The sequence below is a fragment of the Cydia fagiglandana genome, chromosome 7 (genome assembly GCF_963556715.1).
Source record: "Cydia fagiglandana chromosome 7, ilCydFagi1.1, whole genome shotgun sequence".
Classification (NCBI taxonomy): domain Eukaryota; kingdom Metazoa; phylum Arthropoda; class Insecta; order Lepidoptera; family Tortricidae; genus Cydia; species Cydia fagiglandana.
In genome coordinates, this window is record NC_085938.1 from 15,818,677 (window position 1) to 15,837,851 (window position 19,175).

At 38.2% G+C, this 19,175-nt stretch overlaps 1 protein-coding gene across 1 annotated transcript in view; it reads left to right on the forward strand.

Moving 5' to 3' along the window:
* LOC134666233 (RYamide receptor-like) overlaps window positions 1-19,175 on the forward strand; it is a 64,309-nt gene that overhangs the window by 21,436 nt on the left and 23,698 nt on the right. Inside the window, exons 2-4 of the mRNA XM_063523384.1 lie at window positions 2,631-2,725; window positions 6,974-7,176; window positions 15,705-15,853. Coding sequence (XP_063379454.1) covers window positions 2,631-2,725; window positions 6,974-7,176; window positions 15,705-15,853 — 447 coding nt within the window. The remainder of the gene's footprint in view (window positions 1-2,630; window positions 2,726-6,973; window positions 7,177-15,704; window positions 15,854-19,175) is intronic.

The window sequence follows — 19,175 nt, forward strand, 5'->3', positions numbered from 1 at the left end:
ATTAAAGATAAATATTAAGTAGCATACTAAATAAATAAATATAGGTTTAGTGTCAAACGATAATAAATATGGAGCGCATGTATATGTCCGCATGTATAGTTAACGTCCTACTGGACCAGATGATTTTTTGGGAAAAGATTTTTTTTTTCTCCGGTTACCCCGGCTGCCTCGGTTAAGCGGCGCTTAACCTCTTTGCCGAGAGAGGGGATATTGTAGCGATGCTACGTATTTGCCTAGGATAAATACATGTTTTTCCATACAAGATAACCGGTACAACATGACTGTCGCATTTCCAACAAAATAACATACACCAGAGTATGACACTTAGGTAAAACTATAATGTACCTTCTCAGCTGTAGGTTGGTTGGCATATCCTGCCTCCTGGTTAGCTGGTTTCGAAGAAACAAGTCTAAAGAGTATGCCACTTGAACGGAACTTGTCACCCAGATTGCGCGGAGATTGTTGAACCAAACCTGGCTTCATGCATATCAAAATGATCCTCCTAGTCTACCTAAACTGCTCAAATAGGTCACTTCCTAATTTAATTAGTATTTTAGAATCATTTTCGGAATTTTTATGAAACATAAATAAGGTTGAAATTTTGACAGGAGAACTGTCAGAGAGTAGACTATGCGTTTAGTTACCGCATCGGAAAGAAGGTATTCTGAATGAAACAAGGTAGAAAACGTACGATAAAAATATAATTATTAGTAACTATTATTAACCACTTAAAATATTACAAGTATTAATGAGCATTGATATTTTTTCGAGAGTCATATGATTTGGAAAAGGTTTAAGTTGGTTTGACGTTTGATGCGTCGATATGGATCGAAACGGAGGGCTGGGGATTTTTCTAGAATCGACGATGGATGTGGGAGTTGGTACTGGGGCACGCTAGCATTTATACAGTTCCTAATTGAAGATCGAAATAAACCGCCTCGCCCCCTTCCGCCGCCTGCCCTGGCCGGTGGAAGATTGGGATATATGTAAAGTGCGCCGTGTGTGTGTGTGTTGTGCGCGAAAAGGGCGTAGCCCACCGAGTGCTTTCCGTGCCGCCGGCGAGCGCAAGCATGGCCGACGGTCGTGTTGCTCCGAGCGCCGTTGCGCGCTCCCTGATGTGCTGAGCGTCGTGGGGACGCTGGTTTTCACCGCAGGGCGCAGTTTCCAAGGCCTGTGGACTGCGTGCCGCCTGGCGATCCCGAGGTGCTTCACACAGGCCTCCCCTTCACTTGCGTGGCCTGTCGACTCCGAGGCGCGACTCGTTGGCGCCACCATCAAGCCGTAGGGCACGGCCTTGACCCGCGAGCCGTGTGTCGGACAGCCTTGCCGCGGTCCGACGACCCCAAGGTCTCATCGCGCGGGTCCTTCTTGTGGAACTCCTGAGCGCCGCGGGTTGTTCTCGCCCGGGCTTGCCAAAGCCGGAGCTTGAGGAACGCCCGTCGCCCACCGTCAGCGATCCGCCTGCTGCGTTAAATACCAGCGGGCCTGCGGATGATAGCTACGTTCGGTACCCGTGAGTGCACTAGACTTTTATCCCAGGTTTTGGCCAAAACCCCGCGTCTCGTCCCTCTCGCGATCGTAGATTAAGGTTTACTATAGTGTCATCCCATAACCGCCGACAGTTTAGAGAAACCGATTGTATTCTGAGCAGCGCCCGCCCTAAAGCGGAGTGCATTGTAGTAGTTAGCGAATTGTATTAAATTGCATGTCATATATTTGGTCTTATCTTTTCAATATCCTATCAAGTTCCCATTAACCAGGTTAGAGTAACAAGAGGACCCTTGCACTCCAAAGGTGAAATGTTTTACTGCGGATCTTATCCGGGGCATCACTTCCATTAATCATTTAGACATCTTAAAAACCTTATTATTTCTCATACAACAACAACTTCATTTTTTATATACGACAATATCTAATAGTATTCTGTTTATGGTTATTGTAATATGTTTGCAAACGGATCTATGTTATACCCAGCCCTAAGGCTGTCTGCAAGAGAACGCTTTACGATAAGACCGACCGTTATTTTAATTATTTATTACTAATAATACACAACAGCAGCCAAAATATTCAAATTGACAATACGAACTTATATTTGAAAAGTTAGTATTAATATGGGTGTGTAATGATCGCTATAACAATAAATGATATATTTTCATTCGATATAACAACATATGATATAATTTTGATATATCACTAAGGTAATATAATCAATAATGTGTATACCAACAAGAGGAATAATTTTATATTGTATAGTTAAGGGTAGATATAAAATAAATTTAATCTAACGATTACCCAATATAAGTTATAAATGACATAATTTCTAGCTAAATAATGTATGATATTACATACATTAAATATTTCGTCTGTAAAATTGAATCACCCAACATTTATAAATTACTGAAAAAATTACTTCTTTATTTTATCGTGTGTGAAATTATATTAGGTTCAATCCATAAAATGAAATTCATGCGGAGAGCTTACATTTAGAAAACATACTACTTAATATAGCTTTACAACTCTGCTTAAACGTCGAAGAACAGGCAAGCTGGTGGGAATAGACTTTTATGGACGCGCCGCCACTGCTAACTAGTAATCTAAACTAAACTTTTAATTCTTTTTTTTTGTTACAGTACAACCAGTTTTTCTCAAGACGACGACGCGGACTGGCCGAGAAGCATTATATTCGAAGAGTACTTAAATCAAAATGGCACAAACACTACACTGGGTTAGTACCTTAGTGTTTAACTAAGGGCCACTGGCACCATTCACTAACCCGGGGTTAACCGGTTAAGCCCGGAGTAACCATGGTTACCAGAACAATTTGACACTGGGTTAACGGTTTAACCGCTAAAACCCGGATTAGTGTGATGGTGCAAGTTGCGCTTAATTAGCTAACTTTATGAGGATGCTATATTTATTTAACCTTTAACATGAGAATCGTAAAGTTTACAACAGTTGCTAAGATTGTGTTAGTGCGTTTTACGTGTAATATCGCTTCTCTTCTTCCTTGCATGATAGCTAGAGCAAATTTATGACGTCACCTGAGCTGCATATTTAATATTGTCTGAGCTATTTTACTTTGAATCTGGAATAAAAGTTCTCATACTAACTACTTATTGTAACTTTTAGGTAAATAAATCCGCGGGTATATTTCTCTCATAAAACGAGGAATTTTAGTTGCTTCGCTAGGACTTCCTTTTGTGGTATTTCTGCATGTCATGTCATGGAACCCCATTTCCGGAAAGTTTGACAACGGCAAAACCTCGTTCAACTTAACCTGCATGATAATATGTATTTCGCTTTTACTCGGTTAATTTCAGTTTACAATTAAAATGTATTTTGTCAGTTCATTTGAGTACTCAAACTTAATTGGAGTAGTTTCTGCATTTTGTATTTTATTAATTTTATTTCTCATTTGTTTTATCTACCAAGATATACGATATATGTTGGTCTATCCAGTGGACATTTACTTCGACAAAATATGGCTCTAAAACCAATTGTGGTTTTTAACATTTTCTCTTAAATACAGGCATTTTGAAAAAAACTGGTCAAGTGCGAGTCGGACTCACGTTTCAAGGGTTCCGTACATCACACAATTTTCAACATTTTTTTTGTACGTGAAACGTGACGTGAGTGAAACGTCTTGTAAAACCCGAATGGGTCAATCAAAAACCAGATCTAACATGAAGTTTTCTGGCGTGGTGGCTTACAATATCTCTATATCTCTGAAGATTAAATGCCGAACAATAGTACAAGTGTCCAAATGCGTAGAGCTGAAAACTCGAGCGTCCGACGGGTCGCGCTTCCTACAACTTCGAAGGCCGAAGAGAGATAATACGTAGGTATTCCAAATCCACCAATCGCAATGGTGGTAGGGTGGCCAAAAAATAAGTGTATTTCCGTAGCCAGGGAGGTTTTGGGATTATACTGAGCAACTTTTAGTATGGGACCAACCCCGAAATCGCGAAAAAAGAAATATCCTCCCATAGAAACGGACCAGCCAAAATGTATGAAACAGCCAAATTATTCTTCGCGATTTCAGGGTTGCACGTTGGTTGCACGTTGCAGGAATACACTTAGTTTATTTTTTAGCCACCCTGTATACCTAGTGCTTTTTAAAACACGTAACAATAGTAACCTAATCAATCAGTACAATCAGCAGCAGAAGTTGCTAAGCGGGCGAGTGGTTTTAAATGATCTGGACGCGACTTTATAGTTAAGACAATAAGAGCATGTCAAGGTCATTTTGAACGCCTCGCCCGCTTAGCAACTTCTGCTGTTGACTGTACTACAAGTACCATTGCGGCTATGTGCCAGATACAGCCTAGTTGCATTTTTTGTCTTCAGTCCGACTCACGCTTGAAGCTAAAGGCACGCCTCTTTGGGACGCTTCGGGCCTTCGGCCTTATGCCGATATCGGCCTAGGGCCTTTGCAATAGCTGTCTACATCACGTTTCACTTAAACCATTGCGGCTGTGTCCCTAAAAAACGTTAACCGCATTTTTGTTATTAAATCCGACTCACGCTTGACTCTAGATTTCTAATAGGTTTTCCTGTCATCTTTAGGTAAAGGACTATTTTGTGTATTTTTTCCAGAATTTTAGACCCAGTAGTTTCGGAGATAGAGGGGGGGAATGGTCATTTTTTGTCTATTTTCTTGAATAACTTCTAAACTTTTTATTATAAATTTATAAGAAAAATATATTTGAGATTCTCAAAATGAGCTCTTTCGTTTGGTATGTAACACGATATAGTTTTCAAAACTTTGTTTTTTAATTTTATTGTTTACCCCCCAAAAGTAGCCCCTATGTTTAAAATTCATTTGTTGACGTTACATATCCGTCTTTGGGTCACAGACTTACATATGTGTACCAAATTTCAACTTAATTGGTGCGGTAGTTTCGGAGAAAATTGGCTGTGACAGACGGACAGACGGACAGACAGACGCACGAGTGATCCTATAAGGGTTCCGTTTTTTCCTTTTGAGGTACGGAACCCTAAAAATAAACTAGGTACTGTCTAATATGTCTGTGTATAATGATATATTTAAGTTAGTAAATGCACAGGCTAAACTTTATTGGTATCATAGACTAGGAATCCTTTAGACCGAGTTTAGAGCAATTATTTCATGCAACCGATGATGCCAAAAATGCGGGGGTGCGCGGGACGAGGTGAGCGAAATCCCGTGCCGTGATTGGTCCGATCAAAGACACGGACGTCACACAAAGACACTTTCGACTCGAACATGGAGTAAAATTACCGTATGCGTGGTAGAGGGGGTAGCGCGACTATGCTCAGTCTGGAGAATGTTTTGTCTGTGATTGGTATATTATACACTTTTTAAATACTGCAAATAAACTAATTTACTTCCGTTACTAACGTAATCTCTCACTTTTGAAGTTAAACATAGTCCTATCATTAATTTATGTACTTAACCTAAACCTTGTATTTACAGTCGCTTAATATGTGCCTACATTATCTGATAATTTGAATATTGTTTGTTTTTAGGGTTCCGTACGTCAAAAGGAAAAAACGGAACCCTTATAGGATCACTAATGCTTCTGTCTGTCTGTCCGTCTGTCACAGCCTATTTTCTCGGAAACTATTGGTCCAATTAAGTTAATATTTGGTACACATCCGTAAATTAGTAGGAAACCCAAAGATGGACATGTTTTTTTTTTATATTTTTAAAATACATAGGTTCGAAGTTATTTAATAAATAACCAAAAAATTACCATTCCCCCCCTTTATCTCCGAAACTAGTGGGTCTAAAATATTGAAAAAAATATACAAAATATTTCTTTACCTATAGATGACAGGAAAACCTATTAGAAATGTGCAGTCAAGCGTGAGTCGGAATTATGTACGGAACCCTAGAAACGCGAGTCCGACTCGCACTTGGCCGGTTTTTTATAACAATTAGGTAATTGCTGCCCATAAAAAATAGTTTGGAACGCTCATTTGTTTCTTTCATCGAAAATGTATGGATTAGTAATGTATTTACAAAAACAGTCTATAAAATTAAAAATGTGAAAGTATATAAATGGTCGAAAAGTGCTCGAGTGGAGACCACGGACCAGCAAGCGCAGCGTAGGACGTCCACCAACAAGATGGACAGACGACCTTGTTAAGGTCGCCGAAGACGCTGGATGCGGGTCGCTTCCAACCGGCACGTATGGTCCAAGGTCCAAGGGGGAGGCCTATGTTCAGCAGTGGACGTCTTATGGCTGAGATGATGATGATGATATAAATGGTTGGATCCATCACGCTAAGTGAACTGAATTGAATGAAATTTTGACACACAGAAGATAGGTAACCCGGAAAAGGATATCCTCGTAGGTTGCTTTTTATCCCAGAATCAATCACTATAAGTAGGGGGTGGGGCCAGATTAACAAATTCTATACGACTGATGTCGGAAGCAGAACCTATTCATTAAATAGACATCTTTAAAATGCCAAAAAGTGAACACTTTTATTTCAAATGAATGTAATCCGAACCAATGTATAATCATTGTAATATGCTTGACACCGTAAGATTGTGTACCCGTAAGATTTTAATAAAACATAGTTACTAAATAGGTAGGTTACGTTAGTTTATAATTTTTCTAGCGATATTTTAAAGTGACGAGTTGTAATTAATTTTACGCAGCCATAATTATGGCCAAAGAGTCTGAATCATGCTCTGTAAATCTTTATTAAACACAAGTAATTATTTATTAACTTTTAAGGGCTTCGAATCAATTGTTTAGCCATTCGGTCAAAGGATGACTGACGCTAGACCGGGCCGTGCCCGGACTGAGGCGTCCGACATGTCATTTTCTATGACGGCTGATTGGTGAACATGTGGTGCTTTCCATAGAAAACAAAGCGCCGTAAGCTCCAGCCCGGTCTAGCGTGAGTCATCCTTAAATCAATAAAGCATCCCTAAGAAGTTGAAGAATAAACTATTTTAACATCTTCTGTATTGTTTCAGAAACGTTGTACGACGTGCCAACTGGCATGATCGTGCTCCTTTCGTTCCTGTACGGCTCGATATCGGTGCTCGCCGTCGTGGGAAACTTCCTCGTGATGTGGGTGGTGGCCACGTCGAGACGGATGCAGAGTGTCACCAACTGCTACATAGCGAACTTGGCGCTGGCTGACATCGTTATTGGACTCTTTGCTGTACCGTTTCAGGTGCGTCAGTAACTTCTACAAATTAAATATGCTCTAAATATGATCTCTCTCCTCCTAGCTATCTATCTCACATGGTGGCTGGGTCAGCTTTTCTGCTTAGCCGTCTCCACTTCGCCCTGTCCACGACATCTTCCTCGGATAACTTGAACTCACTCATGTCCTTTAGCACTACATCCTGCCATCTTGTTCTGGGTCTGCCCCTAGATCTTCGACCTGGGATGGAAAGTTGTAGTGCCAAATTTCCTATGTACGTATTTTCGTACGTATTTTGCTCTAAATATGACACGAGGTAAAAATAATTCTTTCGCATATTTTACCAGTTTGGCAGGCAAAAATTTACAGTCAAGGAATTTTATTTGTATACCATTTCGTACCTTGTCGCGTGACTGATAGGAATGCTGCTTGGATCTATATTATTGTCTTTTTTAGCGTTTCTTTTCTCTTTTGCCATTTTTATACATTGTGTCCTTTTTGGCTACTATTTCATCATTATACGAGAAAAAAAGTGTCCTAAAATTTCCATACATTTTTCAAACTTTCCTTTTGTTAATCTAATGTCTGCTACATCTAAAATATTAAAGGGAGAGTCAGACTGCTTAGACTTGGTTGCGAAAACAACTACCTTTTTTGTTCCCGAGAACTACCTACGTTTGTCGTAGCCATCGCCTCCTAATTAATGGAACCTTGGACACAACTGCACACCAGTACTCTCCAATTGTCCGTTCCCGGACACTCCTTAATATTTTTTTATCTTTTGCACCTGACTGTGACTTGTTTGCCGTCCAAATTCATAGACTTCTTAAAGATTTTTTACATTTTTGCGAATCAAACATGCAATAGGTAGCTTATTAATCGCTTTGTTATTACTTACTTCATTTTACAGTGCATTGGTGTTAGCTGTAATGCTGTAAAATTTGATTTCAATAAATATTGTTACCGCCATACAAAGTATATGGGGAAATGGTAACACAATAGGAAATAAACTCTGGGACATTTTCTTATCCCATTAGGATCGAAAGAGCTGGTGATTCTGAGTAGAAATAACACAAAAGTGGCAAAAAAGGTCACAATATATAAAAATGGCAAAAAAATAAAATAAACGCTCTTTTACTCAAATACAAAGATTAAGGAAATTCAGTAAATATCATGCAGCGTTATGGCGCGTCATAGTGAACCCTGTCGAAATGTACAAAGATTAATATCCCGCAATATTATATGACGCCTTTGGCTATCAAAGGGTTGATCCAATATAAACGTTGAGCTTATATCGAAACTATTGTTATCATAATACTAAATACAATTTATTCATATTCAGCGTCAAAATATTAAGAAAATCACAAATGATTAATGTTTTTATCGCATGTCTTAAGGGGCCTACTGATTAACAGTCCGCCGGACGGTATCGGCCTGTCAGTTGTTCGGAACTGTCATAATTTTGTTCTAACTGACAGGCCGATACACTCCGGCGGACTGTTAATCGGTGGGCCCCTTTACTAAATTAGCAATTTTTTGGAGAAACAAATTGGATTGAGTCCTGCGCAATTCATTACTTTAAGTCTTTATTTTCCATTATACTTATATCCCTTTGATGAAATGATTTGGTAGAAACTTCAAACGTTATAAAGCAATCCCATCACTGCCAAAAAATATATAAGGAAAAATAAGCCAAAAACAAGGCAATGTTTTTGATGTGAAAAAATACTTCTTAAGCCCCCTCCAGACTGTGTGCGTGAATCGCGGGCGAAGCCGCGAACGCGAGTGTGGAGTCGATTTCGCTGTCTGCGAAAATCGACGCCACACTTGCGTTTGCGGCTTCGCGCCGCGATTCGCGCACGAGTGTGGAGGGGGCTTTATAAAAATAAATAAAATAAAAAAGCCTTTTATTTCTTGCATATTACAATGTCAAACGTGAATTAAATTTACAATACAATTTATTAAATGTTTTCTAATAGTCAGTTTTATTAAATGTTTGGTCACTTATGTTGTTATTTGTTTTTTTTTTTACTAGGTGAATTAAGCAAGAACCCCCTCTCAGGTAAAGGCCTCCTCCAGAGTAAGCCAGTCGGATCTATCCTGTGCTATTTGTATCCAGTTTGTCCCTGCGACTTTTACTATCTCGTCTGACCATCGCGTGTATGGTTTGCCGCTGTTACGCTTTCCTGGTGGTCCTGGCCATGTCGTTACTTGTTTTGCCCATCTATTGGACTTCATCCTGGCGACATGTCCTGCCCATCTCCATTTTTGTTTTTTTGCGTATTTGAGCGCGTCTATCACGTTAGTTTTGGATCTGATAATACTGTGCTTGATTTTCTGGATTTTTCTAATATTCGTCATACTCCTTTCCATACTTCTTTGGCATGTAATTATTTTGTTTTTAATATTTTTGGTAAATTTCCAGGTTTGCGCGGCGTACGTGAGCGATGGTAGTAAACAAGAGTCCATGATTTTCTTTTTAAATTTAATAGGAATTGTGCTCTTCAGTATTTCTTTTTGGCTCCAGAATTTGTTCCACGTGATCTTGATTCGCCTGTCAACTTCATGTTCGCTATTTTTCATGTCAAATGAGATTTGCTTTCCGAGGTATACATAGTTATTAACGTACTCCATTTCGGTATCTTCAATATGCATTGGTTGTTGTGTACTATTCGTCATTATTTTTGATTTGCTGAAATTTATTTCTAGCCCTGTCACTCTACTGGCAGCCTGCAGGGTGAGTATCATGTGTTTTAGGTCTGAAAAGCGTTCTGAAAGCAAGACGATGTCGTCTGCGAATCTTAGGTGATGTAGGTAGCTACCGTTTATAGGCAATCCACGGCCAGACCAATTCAGCTTGCTAATTATCGACTCTAGCACTGCAATGAATATCTTTGGTGATATTGGATCGCCTTGCCTTACGCCACGTTCAATTTGTATTGGTGGGCCGATTGTTTCGAGTTGGACTCTACTCGTAGTATGTTTGTAGAGTTGTTTTAAGATATCAATGTACTGGAGCTCTACTTGTTGTTCTTTTAATGCCTCCCATATTGACGAGTGAGATAGGGTATCAAAGGCTTTTTGATAATCTATGAAGGCAATATATAGCGGCCTCCGGAATTCCTGGTATTTTTCAATTAGAAGCTCTACTGTGTGCACATGATCTATCGTTGAGAATCCGCTTCTAAAGCCTGCCTGTTCAACTGGTTGACATTTTTCTAAAGTTTTGCTTATTCTTTTTTCTAAAATCGATGAAAAAAGTTTGTAGAGACTTGGCAGTAAACTAATAGGGCGGTAGTTTGCAATGTGATTGGGGTCGCCTTTTTTATATAAAAGAATAATATTGGATTCCGACCACTGAATTGGTGTTACTGCTGTGTCAAGTATTAGGTTAAAGAGGTGTGCAAGTGGGTGGGCAAGAAATGTAGCGGCGTATTTTAATGCCTCATTGCTTATTTTGTCTGGGCCTGGGCTTTTTTCTAATTTCAGTTTCTTTATTTGCTGTATCACCTCGATTTCGTCGATTGCTTTGACTTTACTGATATTTAATGTTCCCTCTTGTTCCAATAGACAGTTGTCAGGTGACTTTTTTTCTTGATATAATCTCTTGTAGAAGTCTGTTGCTACAGTTAAGACGTCGTTTCTTTTGTGTGTTATTTTATTTGATGTTTTTATTCCTTCTATCCAAGTTTTATGCGTTCTTAGTTCATTATACGCTTTCTTTAAGCTTCCAGATAAGGTGAGGTGTTTTTTGAATACTTCTTGTCTATGGTTTTTGTAATCGTTTTTGATATTTTTGCTAATCAATTTATAAAGTGCGCTCAGCTCTTTGGGGGGGGCTTTACATGGTGGCAACTCGGAGTTAAAAATAAAGTATGACGTACGTACGCCTGTTACGCTAAAAGGCAATCTAGAATTAAAAATAAACATCAAGTAAAATATACAACACCTAGTTAGAGCAGCTTACGAACCGTATAAGTAATGCAAATTAGATCTGAATGAATAAATGAGACTGTAGATAAATTACCTTGGGTCTTTTTTATTATACATCTACATTAACATTACATAGGTACACACACACATTACACATTATTACATTACACATTACATTAACATTATTACAAACATTATACAAACACACACACACATTACATTATTTTAAAAGTAACTGTAAACTCAACAATAATATTGGAAGTAAAAAAATATGGAATTGATTTTTAATCTGATTTGAGGATGTTTATTACACTTGTCCTTCCCCTTAAAGGCATGGGTAATTTTCTGGTATAATACAATTCTAACCGGCTTTTCCTTATTGGATTAGAGCGCTTGAGATTTCGGGCACGTGGAAATGTGGCGTAAGGGAATTCCTCGCCCAAAACGCCGCATAGCACAATGGAACTCATTTTTTTGGCTTAGTAGGCACGTCAGATACAGACAACATACCGATATCATATTGTTCTCATTAATAATATAAACATGATACAGATCTTGAAAAATATGTAGAAATTAACCATAATAAAATTACGTAAGAAACAAAGATATAAAAAAAACATTTACTACAGTTTTGGTAATCCAGCTGAGCTATTCAGTACTTACTGTATGATCTAATTATAGGTTTAGGTGCTTTGTATTGAGACAATGCTTAACATAAATATTGCATACAAAAATATTTTGGTCTCGTTCCAGTGTCTCAGATTTTGTGTACGGAATATTCGCTGGGTACAGTCACGTCTGAAAATATCGATACGGACAATGCGCCAATAATATGTATACACTACCTTAATACATATATGGACAATAATCAGGTCCATTTAGTCCGTATCGATATTTTCAGACGTGACTATACTAGGTGCTTTACAGTCAGTAAGTATTTTATGTCACACTATATGTAGATTGTAGATACTTACTTTTATTAACATCTTTCTATGTAAATGGGAGTTTTCAGAATAGTGTAGGTACCCAATTAGCGTAAGTAGTTGTAAAATGTTAATCACTGTCAGTTTTGGAACATTTTGAGGGATTTTTTCTGAATGTTACATAGTTATAATAATGTGTAAAAATTATGATAATAATTTTTGTAACAGAGAATATAATAGTAGTCTTCATTAATTGAACTTTGTATTTATACGAAAATAGCGATACAAAATAGTTGCAGTAAGTTAAGAAGTCAATTTTCACAGCTATGAGTTGAGCATTATATTTACGAAACTAAGACCTATCGTTTTACTGATAGCCTTAGTGACATACATATAAGGGTCAAGTCAATTTATAACTGTCAAAATTGACTTCTTAACGTCTCGGAGTAATTACCAATGGAGCCGCCATTAACAGGCATCGAAAATAGGCGGCCAATGGTCAACCACATGTCAACCATATGTATGGACTGACGTTTATCTAACATGACGTACCTATACATTTGATGTGCCCCTCCCCCGCAAAAAACGGCAGACTATTTTGTACCGAAAATTTTAGACATGGCGTCTCCGTTGGTTATATCCTCTAGTCTTAACGTACAACACCGACTTTAGACTATCATCATCAAAAATAAAATAACAAACTCGATTCAGAATTTGGAAAGTTAAAATCTGAAGAGAGTATTTATCAAATTGGACGGAGTAAAATCGGGTGAGCATGTCTGATATTTAGACCTTAAATTCGTCTTAGGTTTAATTTGTGTTCACCTAGAAATTTAGGAGATGCTCGCTCGCACGAACACTAATCCGGATATTTATGTGAAGTGTGTGACGACCAGGGGCTGCATTCAGACGCGATAGTTTAATACCAATTCAACGTGAACATTTTCCTTGCATTTTCCTTTTTTAGGGTTCCGTACCTCAAAAGGAAAAAACGGAACCCTTATAGGATCACTCGTGCGTCTGTCTGTCCGTCTGTCCGTCTGTCACAGCCAATTTGCTCCGAAACTACCGCACCAATTAAGTTGAAATTTGGTACACATATGTAAGTCTGTGACCCAAAGACGGATATGTAACGTCAACAAATGAATTTTAAACATAGGGGCTACTTTTGGGGGGTAAACAATAAAATTAAAAAACAAAGTTTTGAAAACTATATCGTGTTACATATCAAACGAAAGAGCTCATTTTGAGAATCTCAAATATATTTTTCTTATAAATTTACAATAAAAAGTTTAGAAGTTATTCAAGAAAATAGGCAAAAAATGACCATTCCCCCCCCCCTCTATCTCCGAAACTACTGGGTCTAAAATTCTGGAAAAAATACACAAAATAGTCCTTTACCTAAAGATGACAGGAAAACCTATTAGAAATCTAGAGTCAAGCGTGAGTCGGATTTAAGAACAAAAATGCGGTTAAGGTTTTTTTAGGGACACAGCCGCAATGGTTTAAGTGAAACGTGATGTAGACAGCTATTGCAAAGGCCCTAGGCCGATATCGGCATAAGGCCGAAGGCCCGAAGCGTCCCAAAGAGGCGTGCCTTGAGCTTCAAGCATGAGTCGGACTGAAGACAAAAAATGCAACTAGGCTGTATCTGGCACATAGCCGCAATGGTACTTGTAGTACAGTCAACAGCAGAAGTTGCTAAGCGGGCGAGGCGTTCAAAATGATCTTGACATGCTCTTATTGTCTTAACTATAAAGTCGCGTCCAGATCATTTAAAACCACTCGCCCGCTTAGCAACTTCTGCTGCTGACTGTACTGATTGATTAGGTTACTATTGTTACGTGTTTTAAAAAGCACTAGGTATACAGGGTGGCTAAAAAATAAACTAAGTGTATTCCTGCAACGTGCAACCTGCAGCCAACGTGCAACCCTGAAATCGCGAAGAAAAATTTTGGCTGTTTCATACATTTTGGCTGGTCCGTTTCTATGGGAGGATACTTCTTTTTTCGCGATTTCGGGGTTGGTCCCATACTAAAAGTTGTTCAGTATAATCCCAATGGCTACGGAAATACACTTATTTTTTGGCCACCCTACCACCATTGCGATTGGTAGATTTGGAATACCGTATTATCTCTCTTCGGCCTTCGAAGTTGTAGGAAGCGCGACCCGTCGGACGCTCGAGTTTTCAGCTCTACGCATTTGGACACTTGTACTATTGTTCGGCATTTAATCTTCAGAGATATAGAGATATTGTAAGCCACCACGCCAGAAAACTTCATGTTAGATCTGGTTTTTGATTGACCCATTCGGGTTTTACAAGACGTTTCACTCACGTCACGTTTCACGTACAAAAAAAAATTTTGAAAATTGTGTGATGTACGGAACCCTTGAAACGCGAGTCCGACTCGCACTTGACCAGTTTTTTTCCTTGTCTAAGTCTAAAAATGCTTGTGAGACGTAAACTCTTTTAGTACCTAATTCCTAACTTGTTTTCATTGTTCCTTGAAATGTATGCTTATAGTTATATAACTTATGTATTTTTAAATTACTACGTTGTTCTTACCTACCTTTTTATTTTATTAATATTGTGTTTAATAAACCTCCAGGTCTGTTTGTATCATATATAATATGTATATATAATATGTTTATTATGACTGTTTGTGTTCTAAATAAATAAAAAAAATAATAAACATTTTAGCGTCTCGCTTGCATAGATGTCGCTACACTCCAACGTAAAAAAACTGTTTTAACTTGGAATTAAATGTGCGAGAATCCTGATTTCCTACTAGGTTGAGCAGATGTAGCCAAAATATTTTTAATATCATTATAATTCATCAAATTCACATTTGAGAATAAGACCTTACAAAAGACAGCTTGATATAGTTTAACGTTTACCAGGTTTGTGCCTTTACAAATAGTCTTGGTGCGACCCAGGTTTGTGTATTTGCAAATAACATTGGTACGACCTACGTAGTCCGGATATTAATGCTATTCTCTCTGAGATAGTTATTAGTGTGATACAGTTTAATTTGGATGGTGTTTCGCAGCTTAGGGCTGACGCGGGCACTGCCGATCTCCTTGATAAAATTAGTGACAGATGGCCCGTTCTGAGGCTTTACCGCGAAAAACCAAATAGTAGGTAATTTATGTATCTGCTTCTCTATCACCCGAACACCTATGCAAAAGTGATAGATTCGCACCAAGAAAAGTCTGCAGCATAATCGTGTTTATATGTGCGAGGACTGCGAGGGTACCTATATGACCAGCATCGCGATGTTTTTGCGACTGCATAGCTACTTTATCGCTGCAAATTATCGCCGTGTGGTTTATAGAGGTAGGTTTTTAGTGCGGGTCGTTAGATTTACCATTGCTGAGTAGGAACATAAACACTTCTGTTTTTCAAGCAGTGTACCGTCAGCCGGTGCCATTTGCAACTCGATCAAGTTTACGACACACAGCACTTACCTTACAGTATAAATTCGCGCGTTTTTTGTAGAAATAGTCTCATTCAACGAGTGAGAAGCAGTCCCAACAGTATTCTGAAAGTAGGTATAATCTGATAGATACGATTGTCGACTATGGAGGCCCCATTGGATGAACTAACGATTCTAATGATCTGAAGTAAATTATTTTTTAATTTAATTTTCGATATGTAAACTTTGCTAATGTTTCCAAATAATTCTTTTTTGTCTCCAGTTCCAAGCTGCGCTGTTGCAGCGATGGCTGCTACCACACTTCATGTGCCCGTTCTGCCCGTTCGTGCAAGCACTGAACGTCAACGTCAGCGTGTTCACGCTCACAGCCATTGCCATTGACCGGCATCGTGCCATCATCACACCACTGAGGTAAACTAATCATTTTAGTATTGTATTGTATTGTGTGTTGCTAGCGACCTTCACCATGGAGGAGTTTTGGCCGAAGAGTGTAAAGTTCCGACGGTTCCGCGGTCGGCTCCCTGACATTACGGGGTTGTCAACTGCATCGCAGCCATAATTGTGTGTTTTTAGTTTTAAGATAATATATATTTTATAATAATATATGTATGCTAGTTTTAAGGTATTTATCTATGGGCCAATAGTTGCCTGAAAATAAATATTTTCATTTTATTTCATTGTCCCATACTCCTCTGTCCTCAGTTTGGCTTGCGGATTGTATAGCGCATGGATGCTTACATACTTTATGTGCCGTGACTCATAGTTATTGCCGATGACCGGCACCGTGTCGCGAGTCGTCACTAGCTTAACGATGACAACGAAAACGCTATCATTTTCGGCGTCATAGTTAATACCGTTGAAGTGACCTCACTTTACGAAAGGTCAATTCAATCAACTATTAGTGGTAATGGTATTGCATATTAATTCACATTAGTGCGACAGTGACAGTTGCTTTTCGTTCGCTACGGAGCGTAAACGATTATAATCTAGTATTTCACTTTAATTAAAACCCGAATACGCTTCTAGGTAATACTACATCATATTCCGTTTCACAAATCAAATTTAATGCCACAGATATACCGATGATAGGTTTACGGCTCAATTACATTAGAGCATTAACCGCGTGGAATATCAGTCTAGGTGCGTCTTGATGTAGCAGCCCACGTGAACTGTGTAAACACACGCTTCTTGGTTGCGGATTTGAATTACTTTGCTAAACTGTAAAATGAGTAATATCAAAATTTTCTGCGGTAATCTTAAAGATTCTGGTCAATTTTCTAGCGGGCCGTATGATCCTTTAGCGATCTATTTGCAAAAAGCCATAGTTGTGTAATGTGGTTGAAAAATTCAAAGTGGAAACATAATCTTTCAAATTCAGTTAACAAATTTGATGTAACCAATATTCATTATTTTTGTACATTAAAGTGTTTACTTATTTACTTATTTAATTTGAAAGTACATTTATTTGTTCACGCTCGTTCTTGTTCGGTTTGCTTGTTTGATGGCGTATTTGCTGGAGTGTAATTTTTTGTTTGATGTTTCGGAATTCAAACAAAATGTATATTAATTATACAGCCAGGCATGGAGAATTTAATTATATTTTGGCGAGTGGGCGGGAAAGTCGAAGCTGATTTGGGCAGCTGTTAATATCTTTGAGGCTAATTTCGGTTTCGGCGTCGGTGGTAGCTAGGTAAGTGGTTATCGTAGCCAGTAGATGCTGTCAAAAACAAGTGTACTTACTATAAGGGGGTTGCTGATCACTACACCTTATAAAACACAGTCCCCGCCCCGTCTGTCTGTGTGTAAGTATGTAATTGCTTCGATTGAAAATATTCGTAACATAATTTTATTTAAATTTGTCAATAGAATCAAAGAGAATTTGAAATAGAGGAATATTTTCAAAGTAAATTGTGTAGTATCAGTACATTTACTGCCATTTTTCGACACAAATAGGCCACGACACGAGAGTAGGCCAAAGGTATGGTGCCATTGCTCGAAAAGAAGGCACCAAACCTTTGGCCTATCGTCGAGTAAATGACGATATTTTTTACATTTAACAAATTTAACACATATCGGTGAAAAAATAAGTATCAAAGTCAAATGGCGTTCTAAAAGTGTTAATCATTAGTGTCGAAAGGTGGCAGTAAATGTACTGAGTACATTTGACAATATTTCTCTAGTCCAAATTCTCTTTGATGAAATGAAAAGGGTCGGAAGTGAGTAAAAGAGTACGTCACTCTAATGTAGAGAAGTGAAAGGCAGTTTGCGCAGGTTTTCCGCTATAATTATTAATAATTAATTTTGTAATTTGATTGTCGAAACCTGTGAACTAGACCATTTTAGAACGTTACAAACGACTAGTTATTTATATTTAAACTTGCGGCAGTTATAGCGAGCGCGGAGTTGTCGCAGGTGTCTCCACGAGGGCACCTATTATTTTTATTGCACTGCACTGGTGTACTCGTGCCGTCACCTGCAATAGTATGTTACTCTTTGAAGTCCGCAAAAATATGTAACACGCTCTTATTGCTTTGCAAATGAAATCTTGTCAAATATTTTTACGGCTTTCGTTGCGTAACATAATTATTATTGCAGTCGTACTGGTACAGTCGAAGGAAAAACTGTTGTAGGTACCTGCAATGTTTCTTTTGTTTTTGAGAAATAGAGTAACAATATGATTGCTGCAAAAATATCAACTCTGTATGAAAAAATAAAAATCAATACAGTTCTCTATTTTATAAATCTAGTTTCTTATCTAGTTTGAAGAATCTGCTTTTACTCGATAATGTCGGTCAACCAGATTACATATGAATTACTTATGAGAAACTTTTTTTATCTTGTACAAGTGTAAATATGCCTTCAGCTACTTTGTTTGGACCCTCCTGGAACTATTAATTACCTACTTCTAACATTTTTTCGGATGCCCCAGAGAGAATAGCAGATTTTGTTAATTCTTTTTTTATTTTTAAAATGAGTCTAGACTCAGGGCAATTTTATTACAGCTCAATAAATTTACAAAATTTGCTACTTTAGTTGAGAGACACGTTTATTTATTTATATTTTATATTGCAATCTAGTATGTACAGTATAAGTAGTAGTTTATTATTCAAATAATATTTGAACTAGTTTTTATTTTATTTTATAGGTTCAACACAATAAACAAGACAGAATCAGTTAAGACGATAATTTGTACAGTCGCCTCATTATTATTTATTTAGGTTTTCTCGTGTGTTTGAACAATCTAATAAGCTATGCTTAAACATGAAAACAACGGAAAGGGTGTTAACCCTAGTATACATAGATCTGACGAATGATCATGCGGTTTTCTTTCAAAACTCTATTTTGACGATAAAAACCATGTTTCAGACTGAAGTTTGCTACTTTATGATCTCTACACAGACAAAACATCCTCCAGACTGAGCATAGTCGCGCTACCCCCCCCCTGCCACGCATACGGTAATTTTACTCCATCTCGAGTCCAGAATGTCTTTGTGTTACGTCCGTGACTTTGAACGGACCAATCACGGCACGGGACTTCGCTCACCTCGTCCCGCGCACCCCCGCGTTTTTGGCATCATCGGTTGCATGAAGTAGTTAATAGGAGGATTCCTAGTATATGGATCTCTATCACAATATGACATCACATCACACATACCATACCGGTATACTTGTTAAGGTATTACCTAGATAAAAACCTGTTAGTAGATAACTTTATCTTATATTTCTTAAGGGC